The 17228-nt window shown below is 42.3% G+C and overlaps 1 protein-coding gene across 4 annotated transcripts; it reads right to left on the bottom strand.

Annotated features, from left to right (window-relative positions):
• Positions 1–1386: 1386 nt before the first annotated feature.
• UBXN2A (UBX domain protein 2A) lies at positions 1387–16147 on the bottom strand. 4 transcript variants are annotated; one of them, XM_015859577.1, is made up of 8 exons: positions 15988–16147; positions 15657–15724; positions 14057–14109; positions 12321–12456; positions 11721–11830; positions 10051–10191; positions 5491–5655; positions 1387–2840 (listed from the first exon to the last, which is right to left on the bottom strand). In XM_015859577.1, the coding sequence occupies exons 1-8, from the start codon at positions 16130–16132 to the stop codon at positions 2552–2554; spliced, it is 1107 nt and encodes a 368-aa protein (XP_015715063.1). In that variant the 5' UTR covers positions 16133–16147; the 3' UTR covers positions 1387–2551. The 4 variants fall into 4 exon arrangements, with proteins under 4 accessions (XP_015715063.1, XP_015715065.1, XP_015715066.1 ...); XM_015859579.1 differs by lacking the exon at positions 15657–15724 and having other exon boundaries at positions 15988–16100; XM_015859580.2 differs by lacking the exons at positions 15657–15724; positions 15988–16147 and adding an exon at positions 15821–15949.
• Positions 16148–17228: the final 1081 nt, after the last annotated feature.

Below are 17228 nucleotides of genomic sequence, written 5' to 3'. Positions count from 1 at the left end.
ATCCCATTACCCCTAGTCCTGTCCCCACGCACTACTGAAAAGAGAATTCAGGCAGTGTAAGTTCACCACCGGCACCGCTTCACTCAGCGAGTGAGTAAAAACATCAAGAAAAGTGCATTTTCAATGATGAATTCTTTAACAAACAGGAAAAAGAGGGTTTAAACACGCCAACGAGCACTTGTCCACGTCGTGAAGGCAAGGACTAATCTACACACGCAGCATTTCCCCATCGGACAGCGAGCTGCTGCTGCGGCTCATTATCTGCTATGCTCACTTGGTGAGCTCCCCACGTAGCAAAATCCTGACAGAAAGATTAAACAAAATGAAATTCATTCCATCCTGACACTGCAGTTCTTAGTACGGGCCTTCAGCATCAAGTTGAAACTGTGGCATTAAAACAAGTTCATTCAATCATTAAAGTTGGAAAGACCAGCAAGATCCCTCAGTCTGTTCCTGTGATCAGTGCAGACCAGGTCAGGATGCCATTGGCCTTCTTTGCCACCTGGGCATGATGCTGGCTTACATTCTGTTCCCTGTCAACTAACACCTCCATGTCCTTCACCTCTGTGCAGCTTGCCAGCCTCTCTGCTCCAAGCCTGAAGTGATACATGGACTTTTTGCAACCAAAATGCAGTACCCAGCACTTGGTCTTGCTGAACTCCATCCCATTGGTCTCATCAATCCACCCTATAAGTCAACAGAGTTTCACTTCAGAAGCATTTAGACCCCAAAGCACCCTTAAGGGCTTAAGGGTAGATAGTGAACTGCTCAGTGCCGCATCCCAACATGGCACTAACAGAACAAATTCTAAACTAGATGCAAGTTGGAGCATTTTTAACTAGAGATCTGGTAGGTATTGCATGTAATGAAGGATGGAAGAGCAAACAAAACAAACCTGAATGATACCATGACACACATCAAGTTTACAGCACTGAAAACAGTGCTGTATGCAAGGCATAGTGTTCAGGTATTTGCTTTTTGAAAACACTGAGCAGTTATTAGTGCAGTTGACTTTGATTTGACTGTCCTCAGATGTATTTCTCAGTGCTCCAGCACATACAGAGTTGACCAGAGAGGTTGTGGAATCACCTTGGAGATCTCTAAGATCCACCTGGATGTGCTTTGAGTTCCCCAAGTTCTTCTAGTTGGATCAGACAGATCCTCTGAGTTCTCTGCCAACTCTGAGACTCTGAGAGAGACTCTGGAACAAAATTAGCAGCTTTACATTCCTGTAAATGAAATAAGTGCATCCTTAGAATGAAATAACAGGACTTTTAGAAAGAATTCAAGTCATCTCAATTAAATAATTTTCTATTTAAAACAAGAACAAAGAAGCCCAAAATGATCTTTAACCACGCGAAAGTTCAACTGACAATCACCCATGTGTGTAGGTAGCACAAACTAAACAGCATTTATTGAAGGCCCCAGGAAAGTCTTTAGTCAGAAACTCCAGGTTTAAACACAAACCCACGTGTGATTTAACACAACCAATACAAAATATATAGATTTAGTCCTTGAACATTTCCTTTAGCAAAACATGGGATGGTTGGGTACAAATCTTATACAAAAAATACAAGGACAAAAAAAAATACAGCCTGAATGGAAAGAGGGTGAAAGGGTGGAGGAGCAGCCTCAGTTTTCATATGAGGATTTTAGGTATCTTTGAAGTTTGTCTGCACGCAGTCGATGTCTCAGTCAGATGGTGAGTTCAGGACAGACAGACCTCTAGTACAAAAGCAATTGTGTCCCTCTGAGCCACTACAGACACATGGCAAACTACAGAAGAACTGAAGTTTCTCCGTGATGAGGCTAAAAGCAGCTCTCTATCCTAGTGAGCCAGGCAGTTTAACATCACCCTGTAAGACATCATTAGCAGAACACGAGAGGCAGAAAACACTTCAACCATTAGGAATAACAGTTCCTTCAGAGCTTACTTTGAGGCACTTCATATCCAGTAAGCACCACGCTACCTAATTTCAACCTTCTTGCACATGCACCTACCATCATGTGAAGACTTAATAGGACACTCACACTGCAGACCCTGTGATGAAGTTAAATACTAATGATACTTAAACTGATTTTCAAAATACTTAGAAGAGTTCAAATGTGAACTTCCCTGCAGCTTCTATTGCCTGTTACTAAAACCAAAAGGGAAACTGGAGCAATTTATATTGAAGTATAAATTAAATCAACCAGTTCAGTTTCTCTTCAGTTCAAAGTGCAAAAATAAATATCGTTTTTCCCTAAAATGTGTTACCAGTAGTAAATAAGTCTCAGAGTACCATTCCACCTAAGTATATTCATTAAAGAACATGCCAGCAAAGCCAAGGAAATCATAAGGATAACCCCTGCTGTACAGTTACCTCTGCTGCATTATTCACCCAGGCTCTGATCACCAAAACTAGTTGAAAATACCTTTGTTACAGCAGATTGCAGCACAGCACACATCTGCTCTCTAAGATCACACTAGGTAAGAATGACAGTGCATCCAGATATTGCTGGTTATGTTTTGTCTAGTTCTGCCTGCCTGTAGCTTTCAGTCGGTTCTAAACTAATTTAAACTTGTGCTTCTGACAGCGTTTTGTTGCTCATTCTTGAGCCGTCCATTAGGTGTAGCAGCAGTTTTACAGTCACTCTCAGGAGCTTTCACCACTAGGAGTCTAAAAGGTTCTGTTGTTTTCCGAAGTCTCTGAACAACAACAGCATTTTGCAACTTTGCTTCTTTTAGTGTGAGCGTCTCATCCTGCAGTTCTCGAAAGGGCATCGAAGTGGCCAGCATGAAGGGAACACCTCCCTCTGATCCTTGATACTTCGTTATGAAGTCTCTGACGTGGCTTATTCTGAGAAGAAAAAAAAGGAAGATTCAGCATCAAAGTACTTTAGTCCTAACACAGAACACAACCACAGCACACACAGAGTCACCTCAGGAACAGAATAAGACATAAAGGCTGATGGCATACAAATGGAGAAATAGGTATCCTGAAATGCCTGGTTCACTTGAGAACAAGGAAAAGAAAGGACTGAAATGCTTCACCATGGCTCACAGAGCGTTGCTACTCAAATCTGCTATTTCTTAGCCAGCTGGTGGAGCTCTACTTGAAGTTTCCATAGCCAAGAGCTAAAATAAGGAGGACTTTAGTGTATGGTACGTGCAGCAGAACCATACAAGCAAAATCTGCAAAGACTGCCCGGATAATTAATTCATTAGGTCTCAAAGTTGCCTCTGTCTCCCAAAGTAGGGAGCAATAGTAAATTCATGATGCTGGCTAAGGTGAGAAGAATCTTCCAAGACTAAGCAAGACACAGGTTTTGCAGTAACAAGAACTGACGAATTTAATGAGTAAATCAAGGTGACAGGATACATCTGTGCCAGAGGACTAAACACAGCACTCATTCTCTGATCCTGAGCCCAACTAACGGAGTGTATTCCATGGCAAATCATTAAACTCATTCTTCCTCCCCCCCATGCCCAGGGTCCCCACAGCATTTGCTCCCTGCTGGGAATTATCTGTGATCTGGACTAACTTTCATATGAGCCTGGATATGGTCTGGGATAGTGCTAGTTGGCTTGAGATAAAGCCATTCTACGAGTTAACAGCACAGATGACCAAATTCCATGCCTTACTCATACTCAGTAGGATAGATAAAGCCAGCAACTAATTCTTGGCATACTGGCCTCAATTAAGAGACAGCGCTTGTCAGTGCAAGCCTGAAAAACCTTGAGTAGACTTTAAGTTTTGGCTAGACATTTTATAGGTGCTTACAAGCATTATATCTAAGGTTCATTGAATTTCAATAGCAACTCAGGTGATTAGCTACCAGCTACCTGCTTCAGGATGCAGGTTTGCCTGCATCACTTGCCTCTTTCTAAGCAATATACCCACACATTCCCACTGTGGAAAGGTAAAAGAAATCAATTTACCCAGACACTGCAATATAATGCTACAGCAGTTTAACAAGCAATGGATTTCCTGCTTCTCCTCTGAAAGGGCTGCTTATACTTGCACTTGTAATGCTTAACTTCAGCACCCTAAGTGGATTCTATGCTGTCTCTTATTAACTCATACAGACATACTAGAAACAGCATCAACTTGCTGATCTTGTGATAGGAAGACATGTAACAAAGCAGTATTTATTAAAATCTCCTGAAAAGAACATCACATTAGCAAGGCTGTTGTTCTGCTTATCAGGATTTTTTTTCTCCCTGTTGAAGTACTTCACAATTGTAAATAACACTATTTACCACAAAGAAAAAAAAAATCCTTAATATAATTAAACCTGTTAAACTTGGAATAACAAAAACTTTATTTGGGAGCTTGTAATTAAATTAGCAGCTGATCTTTTAGCAGTACATCACAACAACATTTTTACATCACAGCTGCTAAGAACAACAAATCAGTGCAAGTTAATCACCTGAGCTCTTCTGACTATTCATAGTCACAGAATGGTCAGGATAGGAAAAAGACCTCATCCAGTCCAACCCTCTGCTAAAGCAGGTTCCCTACAGTAGGTTGCACAGGAAAGCATCCAGAGGTGGTTCTAAGTATCTTCAGAGGAGACTCCAAAATCACTCTGGGAATCCTGCTATTCACAGTTAATCTTGACAGCAGCCTGGGTTGTGTTAAAACCTATGATCACTTTAAAGTGATTCACAGGGAAACACAGGCAATGTAACCTTTGCATATGACGTGACTGTGTGGTACTGTGGCAGCAAATTACAAATTGGAGAAAGGTCCCTAAAGACAGCAGTTCTAAAATTTAATGTTAAGCCATTAATCCTGCTTTCTCAAGGTTCCTCCATACATCTGCTGTGCTGACACTTTCTGACTTCACCCCCATTTATAAGCCTCTTTGGGAACTGGAAATTGTAATAATTAAGAATTAAGCACACTGGATGCGTTCTGTTCTATCCATGCTGACAGGACAGACATGCAGGTGAATAAGCTCTCCTGCTTATCTTCAGCAGTCCCTGGATGTTCCTCTGGCTCAATTCAAAGTCACATCCTCCACTTCCTTTTACATGCTGGAAAAGATACAAGTGGATTTTCTGAAACTCAACACCTGTGCTGCTGCCTGCTCAACAACCAGCAGGTGCTTCTTTGAATAAGCGATTTGCTCCAGAGGCAGCCATTCTGTAAGAGCCTTGTCATGGTAGAAGCTGCATAAATCCACTTAACTGTTTCCTCCAGCCATGAACAGTTCATACACCTTAACTTCCACTAACCTAAAAACCCTCAAGTTTCCTCAGTGGATTCTGTTTTACGCTCAGTTATGAGATGACTGGTAACGTCAGCTCACGTTTCTCTCACTTGTTCCCTAAAAAACAATGAAGTTTCTCAAAACAAATGTAATGGAGATACTCCAGGCAGAGCCAAAGAGCAATGCAATGTTAAGTGAACTGGGGAGGTAGATGAGTTACAGACATTGGATGTATTACACATACAGTCATAGCACAAATAATTCAGGTGCAAGCACAAATGACAGCATTACCTGTGTGAAATGTTGAATTTCTGAATGATCCTCTCCCCATCTGCCAACCAGATCTGGATGTTAGTGACAGGCTCCAAATCATTTAAGGGTACTATAGGAAGGTGTCTTTTATCTGCAGCTCCTTGATGATCCTCTCTTACTTTAGAGACGATCCTTGGAGTTGCACTGAAAAAAAGAAGCCAAAGTTATGTCTTCTCACAAGTTTGAACCTTTGTCTGGATCTCTTGTTCTGGAGCTCTCAGCACTGTGTCAAAGAGCATCGCTGACTTCAAAAATAACAAAAAAAGGTCATAGGATTTGATAACTGAAACTTGATAAAAAAAACCAAATCAAAACAAAAAACCGAAGAGAATTAAACAATCTCATTCTCAAGAGATAAGAGATGCTCACTATAATTGAAGGCAACAGACAGAAACCATCTGGGCTGCAAGAACTAGGAACCAATAGATTTCAAGATGTGCATCTGTAAAACAATCTGGTTGCAGTCCAAGTACAGGTGACTTACTATCACCCATCTGCCCCTACTGATGTACTTATCTCACACCCAGCTTCTCACCGTGCTTGCCTTATCTGTCTGGATAGGGAGCTAGGAGATATGGTTTAGTGGTTTTCTGTAGGTATGGTAAAGGGAGGATGGTTGGACTAGATGATCTTGTAGGTCCTTTCCAACCTTGTGATTCTATGAAGACACAATAAACCCTAGCTGCAGTCCAGATTTGGAAAAAAAAACAAAACAAAACACCCTTAAGCACCAGCAAGATAAAGTTAAACAATCTTGGCAATGGAAATAAAAACAAAAATTATGTGTAAGCCATACTTAAGTCCAGCAGTGATCAGCGTTCTCTGGCTGCCTGACAGTGCAGTCCAGTTCAGAGCCCAGACACTGACACGTAAGCAGTCACACGTGGGCCAGCTGTATCCAGTACTGTGGATGCTGGAGAGCTGGCCAACTGTGCAGTTCTGCCCAAGCTAAACCAGATACATTTGAGTCCCATCAGCTATGGCTGTAGTTCAGACAACTATCTCACATACATACACATTTTGATGTTGTTCTCAAACCACCCCTCTCCTCTTTCCACATCTCAGTAGTAGCATTGGAGATGATTCTTTAATAGCTAGCACATGCCAAACCGAAGGCAACACATTAATCTAAGCTGCAAGAGAAAGTTATTACTCTATTCACCAAGTTCTAAAGCATTTCTACGCTTAAATTTGCTCCCATAGAACTGACAGACAAAGCCATCTAGTGGTGGCAGCTCTGACTAAAGCCACAAACCAAAAATGTAAGTCTTCCATTAGTCTGACATCAAACCATCATCGTTCCTTTTAACAGTTTATTCCTTTTACATCTTCCTTTGATAATCTTACAAAGATTGAAGAGACACAAGAGTCTCCAGGCAATTTTTCAAACACTGGGCTTTTTCTCTTTAAGTATCGTGCTTACTTAGAAGAAGCTTGAAGCACACTTTTACCCTAATAATGTTATACAGCAAATACATTTTGCTACAAGTGATTTCAGCCATCAGCACAGCTTCTTTCTAAGGCTGGATTTAAAATACCTTGTTAAACTTAACAGAGATTTTTGGCTAGTCAAGCTATTAAATGAACCTGAGCAGGGGGTAAATAAACCTGAATATATCCATTAGTTATGCAGCTACGTAAGATATACTGGAAAAGTCTTTGTTTCTCCTGTACAACTTAAATGGAAAGGATTAAACTCATTTGGGTTGCATTAAAAATAAAAACAGTTCTAGCTCCTCTATTTTTTTTTCCCCAAACAAATTTTAATGAGGTGGTCAACTGACCAACTTCCATTGGGACTATAGAATTTCACTGGGACTATAGAATGCAATTCTATAATTCTATAAATTCTATATAATTCGTGTAATTCATTCACCTGGAAACATTAGTAGAAAAATCTATAGAGACTGTTAAGAAGTTTAACTGATAAGCAGGTCATAAGCTAAGTAAACCATCCAGTCATTTGTCTCCCTCTCTTTTAATTAAGCACACAAATGCAAACTGTGTAAATGGAGTTCCACAGCTTCAACCTTATTATATTGTCCTTGCATCAGCCGGGAGAGAGTTAGTTTTCTTCATAGCATCTCCCGTGATGCTACGTTTTGGCTTTAGGAGAGAAACAGTGTTGATAACACATCAACGTTTCATTTGTTGCTCATCAGTGGTTACACAGGGCTGAGGATGTTTCAGCTTCTCCTACTGTCCTGTCACAGTGAATGTGGGGATACAGGGAGCTGGTAGGGGGACAGAACCAGGACAGCTGATCAAAGGGCCAAAGGGATCTTCCATATCAGATGGCATCATTTAGAACACTATAAAGCTGTAAGAAGTTGGCTGGGGGGAGGGAGGGCAGCTGCTTCTCAGGGACTGGCTGTGCATCAGCTGGTGGGTGGTAAGCAATTGCATTGTGTAAATGTAAACACTTGCAATTACCACTGATATCATTTCTCTCTTCCTTTTCCATCTTAGCAAATAGAAGAAATTGCAGGTTGAGATAAAAACTTTTTTCCCCCTCCAGGTTCTTTCCCCAGCTCACTGAGAAGGAGGGGTAGTGAGCAAAAGACCGTGTGCTGCTGAGCTGACTGCTGGGTTAAACCACAACATACACATCTCAGGCAGTATCACTATTGCCCCAAAAAGCTCTTCTGTTCCAAGAGTAGCATATGGATGCAATGGACGTTTATTAACATCAGGAAGTGAGGGCCAGTTAACGAAACACTCACAGCTCATGCTTCCAACACCAGCAAAAAATATTTAGTAGTCTTGGAAGAAAACATTCTGATACCATAGCACTGAACAGACAGCAGGAGGGCGCATTCTATCCTGTTCATACAGAGCAAAATTGCTGAGCAAGTTGTGGGATGTCTCAGTGTGCAAAACCACTCAAGCGAAAGTCACAGAATAGCATGTTTCCTGAGCCTAACACGCCTACTGGGAAGCCAGATCATTACTTGCTGTAGGCATGACAGAGCACGACAAGCAGCTGAACAACCTGCCACTTAGCCCTGCTTAGCAGCAGAAACCCAGCGTGCTGAAGATCTGCTCCTGCTATATATATGTCTACTGGTAGGTGAAATGCTATTAAGTTCTTGACCTTTGCTCAGGATTTCAGTGCTACCAAAAGTGAGACTTGAGGCATTTCTCATCCACCTCTCCAGGGAAGTTCTTCCCTATCAACCCAAGCATACAGCAATTGAATGAACAGCAACTGAAACGGATGAAACCAATCAAAGATGCTTGCTTCTCTAATGCATCCTGAAACCACTCACTCTTCACCATATGAGCCTTTTATTCTGCACATTACCACCTTCTCCCCCAGCTTCACCCCTTTCTACCCAGCTGATGCTGTCCCCCAGCCTGGGTGCTGAGCCTGAACAGCAAACCCTTCCCACTGCATCAGAACAAGCTGTTCATTTCAGGCTTCAGCACAGTCTCCTAACCACACTCTACAGGTCACTGAGCATACCCAGCACTGAAGGCTTCCTGTAGGTTCCTGGTCACTGTATTTCATTCCCAAGTCTTAAGTTATCTTTTTCATACACGTAAATCTTACATGACAGAAATATGCAAAAGATGATTCAACAGAAGCTAAAGTTGCAGAGACTTTTAAAGGTGAACTCCTGGCTTGCCCCTGTACAAAGGATTTCCAAAGTGCTGCATGGTCATAAACCAAGTCCAGTTTTTGTGCTGGTTGACTCTATCCACCTACACAGCAAAGGAAAGAATCAGTAGAAAGTCCAACTGCAATGAACACATTTAAACACTGAAGAACCTCAACAGAATACAAAATATTCTCTTCTTCAGCTCCAATACTCAAATTTCCCTTCTCTCATAGAAAGTACTGTATGTTAACCTTTAACAGCAAAGCTTTTTTTATTAAATCACAGAATAGAAGAAATTGGAGACAGTTCTTTGAGAAAGTACTGATAACATTCATCAATTTTGAGCAAAGACATCAGGAGTTTAAAGTCATTAAACTCCTGACTGCATTAGCTGACAGTCCCCTACACAGCATTCATCAGACACACTTAAATACTGAACTCAGATTTGGTTCCCGATAAAAGACAAATAACAGAAAAATATTAAACTGGAGGGAGCTCCATTAGAGCCACAAAGATGTGCTTGGGCTGGAGCATCTGCTTTGGGAGGAGAGGATGGAGAAGGTGGGCTTGTTTAGTCTGTGGGAGAAACGATACTGGGGACCTTAGCAGCAACCTGCCAGTACTTACAGGACGTTATCAGGCTCTACATGGTGAATATAAACTGAAACACGGCAAGTTCAAACTGGGTATAAGGAAAAACATTTTTCCCCTCATGAGGTCAGGTCCCTGAACCAGGTTTCACAGTCTCTATCCTTGCAGAATTTCAAGGCCCGGCTGGATAAAGCCCTGATCTCATCCGTCCCCACACGATCCTGTTTCACATGGGAGCCTGGATTAGAGAACTCCAGAGGTAGCCTCCAATCTGAATTACATGATCCCTTACCATACGTACACTTTGCTTCAGCTTCTCAATCACAGATCACATCAAGTTACTCACCTTCCTAATCTGTAACCGTGCCCAGAAAAGGGATGAAATATTGGCTTTTTGGATGACAGATACAACTCATTCTTTTTGTCTTCCACCTTCACATCTACCTCTTCCTTCTCAAATACTTTCTGTAGCTCAAAAGGCAGTTCCCTTAAGAAAAAAAAAATACATCAGAAAAAGAATTATTATACTGTTTCAGTACACAAAATGCATTAATGATTAACACCAGCTCTTATAAACATGATCTATAAATATCATATATGAACTTTAAAGAACTACATAACTTATTAATAACATACTAACTGCATGATATGCAAATAACTCCAAGGTCTTGAGTTGGTAATTAAATGCAACTTGGACAATAGGAAAAAAAACAATGTAATACACTGAATGATACTGAAATTTACCCAGTAGTTACCACAAAGTACAACAACATGCAGAGAGTTCAATATTACTGCAGCAATACATAGTAAGTTCAATTTTTTTTGTAACTTATGGGAAAAAAAAAGACCAAAAAAAGAAAAAAGAAAACAATGATCAACTTTTAATGAGAAAGAACGAGAGTAGAAACAACGTGTTTAATTACTGATAAACAGGAAGCTCAGCTTTAAGAAATTAGATCACTAATAGCTACAGTCCTCAGTGCAGTAACATCGCTCAGCAATGCTTTATTTGCCTTAAGCAGAACCCAACGCCTTTGCCTTGGGGCTGTGATGCAGGCCCCATTTCTGGGTGGTGCTGGGTGCTACTCTACTGTCACTAATCACACAGGAACCATCTGGTTGTTACTCAGTATCTCAATGAGCAAACAGAGAAAGGGAGATGGTAAACTTTTGACTTACACAAAGAAAGTAGAGGGCTTTCAACAATGCAGTCAACTGCTATTACAACCAATGCAGGTGACACATATAAAGTCAAATGTAAAACTAGTGCTGTTTTTATGGGCTTGTAAAGCACAGAAGAGATGAAAATAGAATGATGTAATTATTTCACATACATTAAAATGAATTATAATACTGTGCAAAATTATTTTCTCCCTCCTATCTGTACAGGATGAGGAAACAGACTACAAGTGAAAGGCTCATATTATACTGGTTCCTATGTCCAATCTGCTGTTTTAAAGTAAGACTGCATCAAACCCAAGCAGAAATCATTACAGCATGCTCTATTTCAGTAGCTGGATAAAAGTAGGATCACTATATACACACATGAGTGAGTGAAATAGTAAGTCTGTACAAGGGAAGATGACTGCAATTGAAGGCTGATTGAAGCTTCCTGGTATTACAATGCAGTAACTGTGCCCACCAAAGGCTTTTCATCAATAAAAGGAAAACAAAGACCACCAAACCAGACATGCTGAAGCACCTTCACACTGAGACTGTCAGCAGAAGAACCATTTGAGCAGCAGCTATTACTGGGCACGATTACTTCCTTTTTATTTCATTCTGTGTCTGCCGTGCCTCCTACCAACACTCACTTACCTACTCCATCAGCAAGTGTACGACTGCTTTCAGTTGAAGCATGTGAGAAGTCATCGGCATGGCAGGAAATGACAGAGTCAGCAGACTGTGCTCCTGCAGGGCTACTGTAGCCAAGCAATGCCAAACATTTAGAGTATGAGCAAACTGCTATCCAAAGCACATTAACACAGGCAGATAAGGAACACAAAACTCCCTCACCCTTTTTTAACAGAGTCCAAGAACTGCTGATTTCCAACATCAGTGTAGCTTCTAAGTTCACCATCATTTACTGTAAATCCATTTTTCCAAAGCTTAATGATCACATCAACCTGTAAAGCAAGAACAATTCTTCAATTTAACACTGATTTATAACCAGCTTAATATAAGCAACACTACCCTAGGATTTTAAACCACCCAGTGCATGGACTGAAAATACTGAATAGTGTGTTTTGACCCTGTCTCGACAGGCAGAGTGACTGCAAAGGGAAAGTGAGATTTCCAAGTGTCTTCTGTCAATCAGAGTTAGAAGTAAACCTCCCTCCAATCATGTACCTAATTACAATCTCTTTCTCTCTAGCAATTAAAGAGAAGTGCATGAAGTAAGTCCTAGAACAACGGGTTTATAGTGTTTTTTAGGTGTCAGAAGCACAGAATTATAGGCTTGGTTCAGCCAGAGATGGCAGATTGTTGCTACTGCTGTCTGATTTCTGCATGCATTTGCCTATAGGCATATTGAATAAGACTGCTGAACTTCTTGTTCTCTGGAGCGTTCCTGGAGTACTATTACATTATATTAGTATTTTTTAAATCAACACCTACCTGTTTCTTGACTGTAGTTGGAGACATACATATCGCACCGATCTTCTGGGCTTCTTCAAAAAGGTTATCGACAAAACAGTCATGGTTTTGTTCTGTACCATTCAATATCTGGTCATCGGTTCTCGACTTACACATCCTGCAGAACAAACGTTTACATAGCAAAGATGTTCCAGACAGCACAGAAGACAACAAGCAGTTACCATTGAAGTTCAGTACCAAAAGATGCGCTCCCCTGCAACCAGCTTACAGAATCACAGAATGACCCGGGTTGGAAGGGACCTCAAGGATCATGTAGTTCCAACCCCCCTGCCTAGCAGGGCCACCAAACATACACCTTTACTAGATCAGGTTGCCCAGGAGACCCCATAGATCCCCACAGAGACCCCATAGATCCCCACAGAGACCCCATGAAGACCCCATAGATCAGGTTGCCCATGGCCCCGTCCAACCTGGCCTTGAACACCTCCACGGACGGGGCATCCACAACCTCCCTGGGCAGCCTGTTCCAGGGCCTAACCACTCTCCTAGTGAAGAACTTCCCCCTAACATCCAACCTAAATCTTCCCTCTTTTAACTTAAAACCATTTCCCCGTGTCCTGCTTCAGTGACTTCAGTTTTAAAAGCCACATACAGGAGAACTGCTCTAGTATTTACTGCCTGTTCCTATCACCACCACAGATGCACCATTCCTGCCCTTGGAAGGATATGAAGAAACAGCAGAACAAGTGTTTGCACCACAATGAAGAAACACAACAGAAGATCTTAACACCTTGGAGACTGCCAGAGTATAAAAAGAGTTGCATCAGCCACGTCTTTTTATAGAACACTGTATACGTAACAGCTGTTTCTGTTCGATTTTGACCAATCAAAACGCAGATGTATGTAACGTGAATGAACAATTATCTTGCAGTTGGGATTCTTTGCATAGTAATTGGATTATGCAAGTTTTGCTAAACACTGCAGGAGTCATTTCAAGACTCAGAAATCTATTTTAAGTCATTCAGGAATAGAAATGCAGCTCTTAAAAAAAACATCCAGTTTTATGTTAAAACTCTGCAATAAATTCAAGGAAAGCAATGCTTGCTTGAATAGTAACAAGCCACATTTGCATTAAAAGGAATTACTGTTTGCAGTGCATCCATGCAACGGTAAGAATCCCTAGGGATTGATGTATTTAAGTAAAGAAAAACTCAGCGACATTAAGAAAGACTCCAGAAGCAGCTGTATCACACTGCACCCACTTTTGTTTCCTAAGAGAACAAAACAAACCTGGACCAGGTTGGACGGGGCCCTGGGCAACCTGATCTAGTAAAGGTGTATGTTTGGTGGCCCTGCCAGGCAGGGGGGTTGGAACTTCATGATCCTTGAGGTCCCTTCCAACCCGGGTCATTCTGTGATTCATTATCTGAGGCCATAACTACGTTTTATCTCACAAGCATAACTGGAAAACCGAACACCTCCATATTAAATGTCAAAGCACACAGTGAGTTAGCAAACCGTAACCCTGCCTTTCTATTTTAAGTAAAATATTTATGCTGCTTCTCACATCTAGGAAACACTCTGGGTATGGGGGAAATCTTCAGGCAAAAATATTTTGCTTTGAAACTTCAGTATATGAGGAACAGAGGGTACAGCAGAACAAACAAGGAATTGAATTCTGAAATTTAACAGAAAGTTTAAGAAAGACAAAGAAACACTGAGAGGAAAGAGAAAGAAAACAGCTAAGGGAGACCTACCATTCTTCCCTCACAGTTTTGATATTGTCCATGATTTCATCCTGGGGCTCCTCCTAATTATGAAAAGACAACAGTTAACAAAACAAAACCCACACAGACAACAGCAGATAATGCACCTGGCGCTCCTGCTTCCTCCTGAAGCTGAAATGCTCTTTAAGTTTCTCCTGTATTAGAAGTGAGTTTAACCTGAAACCTGAATCTTCCCCCACCTCCCCCCAGATGGTTCTTTGTTTCCCCCACTTTTATCTCCTGATTCTTGGCAATGCTATAAGGCACTCACAGGCAAACTGCAGTGCAGGCACTGTGATGACCTTCATTTCAACAGAGCATATTAACCAAAGGTGCAAGATTTGTCAGGTTCCTTTTCCTATCATACCTCATCTTATTAGAGCAGCACTCAAAGATCTGCATGTTATCATTTCTAATCTACCACCCACTTGGAAAGAAAAGCCTGGTTTCGGATGCACTAAATAAGGATTAGTTTGCTGAGTCAGAAGAAATCAAGACTGTCATCCCAACCTTCTGAGAGCTCTGAGATGTTACAGAGAGTCACAAAAAGCCAGAGACCCCCCAAAACCACCCTGAAATTAACCAAGCCTCCAAAAGGACAAACATTTTAAACAGCAACTGTTTAAATACTTCTGGACAGTGGTTATACAGGTGATGCTGTGCTCCTGGCAGGCTTAGGACTAAGTCATCACATTACGCACAGATATCAATGTCAAACTAAGCAGCAACAGCCCATTTACTCCTAGGGGAAAAAAATAATCACGTACAGCGACACACTTTGTATTGAAATGCATGAAAGCCCTCAGAGAACACTCACAACAACCACAAAGCAGCGCTGGTTGTAACACCCTGTGTTACTATGCGAAAGTTCAGGCAGCCTTCAGATTATCTGCTTTTGCTATAAAATAGGTCAGAAGACACTTCGAATACCTCTGACATGACACACAGGATGTAGTACAGCCTTTTTTTCCTCCTCACAGCCAGAAAATTATAGTCGGCCAAGCCTGTGTTGGTACATCACAACCTTGTGAGTGTATCTGAGTGCTGCACTTGGAACTTTGCACCTGCTCTGCAAAACAGGAACTTTCAGTAACAAGAACACTTAATATACTAATGTTCATCAGCTTCTCTCAAATTACCCTTTAACACAGCTAGTTTTCTTGGATTAAATCTGTGTCTGTGTGCATCATCTGTCCCCAAACCACCTCTAAATGCTTCTTCTGTTGGTTTCTCTGTGTGCTGTCAGCAGAGCTGCTGACACGCAGCACAATGAGGCAGCTCAGAGGACACAGGACAGGCCTCCAGCCCTCACCAGCAGCATTTAGAACCGCTCAGCTGTGAAAAGCTGCTGCTCCCACTGAACCTCAACAGCCTTTCGAAGGTGTTGGGTTGTACACAGAAGAAACATACGTGCTAATACATCAGGGCTTCCAGCCGTGGAAATTAAACTAAATTAAGGAAAACCCGGGGCTGCCAGTTTTCCAGTGGTACCCAGATGAAAACCGGCCGGTTTAACTTTAGCAGAACTTCTAGAACCAAAAGCTGAGCGCGTTCTGCCAGCGCAGCGCCCAGAAATGACGGCACAACTTACACAGCAAAGATGGGCAAGGAGGAAGAGCACCAAGTGCGCCAAGCCGACACGCTCAGGTAAACACGGATCTCCAGCCAGCCACGCAGGTCCGCGTATATCGCAAAAAAAAACACGGAAACCCCCCAGTTATGCCCCCAAACTCCGCTCCCCCAACCCCGACCTACCCCAAGGGCAGCCCGGACAGGAGCTATATTTAGAGCCGATGAGGTAACCCCGCGCTGAGGCGGGACCAGCCCGCCGGCCTCAGGCACGGCGTTAAGCTAAGTTCAAACCCCGCTCGGAGCTCCGGGCTCGGTGGGACACACTCTCCCGGCTCCCCGCACCAACTCACCCGGCCCCGCAGCCTCCCAACTCCTCGCTGTCCCGCTCTCCACTACGCACGCTCGGCCAGAGGCGGCCCGGGCACACACAGCCGGGCCGGGCGGGGAGGGAAGGGCTGCGCCCCGCCCACAGAGGAGGCGGTGTTGGGCCGCCATGTTGGATACAGTACCTTTGGGTACCAGATTCTCTTGTTTGGCTCCTAATTCGCTTTAGGAACGAGTTAATTCTTTTAGTTAATAGGAAATCCAGCGCGATCGATGATAATTCTAAAAGCAAAGGTCATTCGTTGTGCAGTCCCTTAAGTGTAACAACTAAAATCACATTTTTCAAAGCTAGGACTGAAATGAGATGCTTAACCTGACACCTCCTTGCTTAGCTTTTCCAGCTCTTGGTGGTCTCTAAGACTTCAGGCCTAATTATGGTATCTACCAGACCATGCTTACCACCTGAGAGGAGGTTGCAAGAATCACAGAATCACAGAATTATCAAGGTTGGAAAAGACCTAGAAGATCATCTAGTCCAACCACTACCAATACTTCCCGGCTATATTCATCAACACATCATCCAGACGTTTCTTGAACACTCCCATGGTCGGTGACTCCACCACCTCCCTGGGCAGTGCATTCCAATGCCCGACTACCCTTTTTGAGAAGTAATACTTCCTAATGTTCAGCCTGAATCTGCCCTCCACCAACAGTCCACCAAGAAGGTGGGGTAGGTGTTTTCTTCCCAGTTAATTAGTGATAAGAGGAGAGGTCGTGGCCTCAGGGTGTGCCAGGGAAGGTCCAGGTTGGATATCAAGAAAAATTGCTTCTCCAAAAGAGCAGTAATGCAGTGGCACAGCTGCACGGAGTGGTGGGGTCACTGCCATGGAGGTGTCTGAAGAATGTGGGGATGTGGCACTGAGGGACGTGGGCATGGTGGAATGGTTTGGGGTTGGACTGGATGATCCTAGAGATCTTTTCCAACCTGAGTGATTCTATGATTCTACTGAGTGAGTTTTATACCTTGCACATATATATCTGTACATATAAGGAACGTATCACAACGTTTCTTCAACAACTTCTACCTCTGTTTAAGAAATGTAAGGAATTTTCACATTCTGCTTGGTAAAATGTCATAAAGTTGTTCTGTGGTGCTGAACGTATTTTACTTTCAACATCTTAAGTACATTTGCTTCATTTCATTGAACACACAAGCTTTATAATAAGTGCAAGACCTGCCTTGGGGCCCTTTCTGCAAAAACTGTAT

The sequence above is a fragment of the Coturnix japonica genome, chromosome 3, assembly GCF_001577835.2.
Source record: "Coturnix japonica isolate 7356 chromosome 3, Coturnix japonica 2.1, whole genome shotgun sequence".
NCBI classification, from domain to species: Eukaryota; Metazoa; Chordata; class Aves; order Galliformes; family Phasianidae; genus Coturnix; species Coturnix japonica.
This window is presented reverse-complemented; position numbering and strand designations above follow the sequence as displayed.

Bases quoted from the DNA above. Each gene is read 5' to 3' on its own strand.
- UBXN2A (XM_015859577.1), bottom strand. From the start codon at position 16,132: ATGGCGGCCCAACACCGCCTCCTCTGTGGGCGGGGCGCAGCCCTTCCC. The intron at 14,110-15,656 runs GTAAGTTGTGCC...TTTCATAATTAG, and splicing joins TCCTTGCCCATCTTTGCTGT to GAGGAGCCCCAGGATGAAAT. The intron at 5,656-10,050 runs GTGAGTAACTTG...TCTTTTTTTCAG, and splicing joins CACGGTTACAGATTAGGAAG to TGCAACTCCAAGGATCGTCT.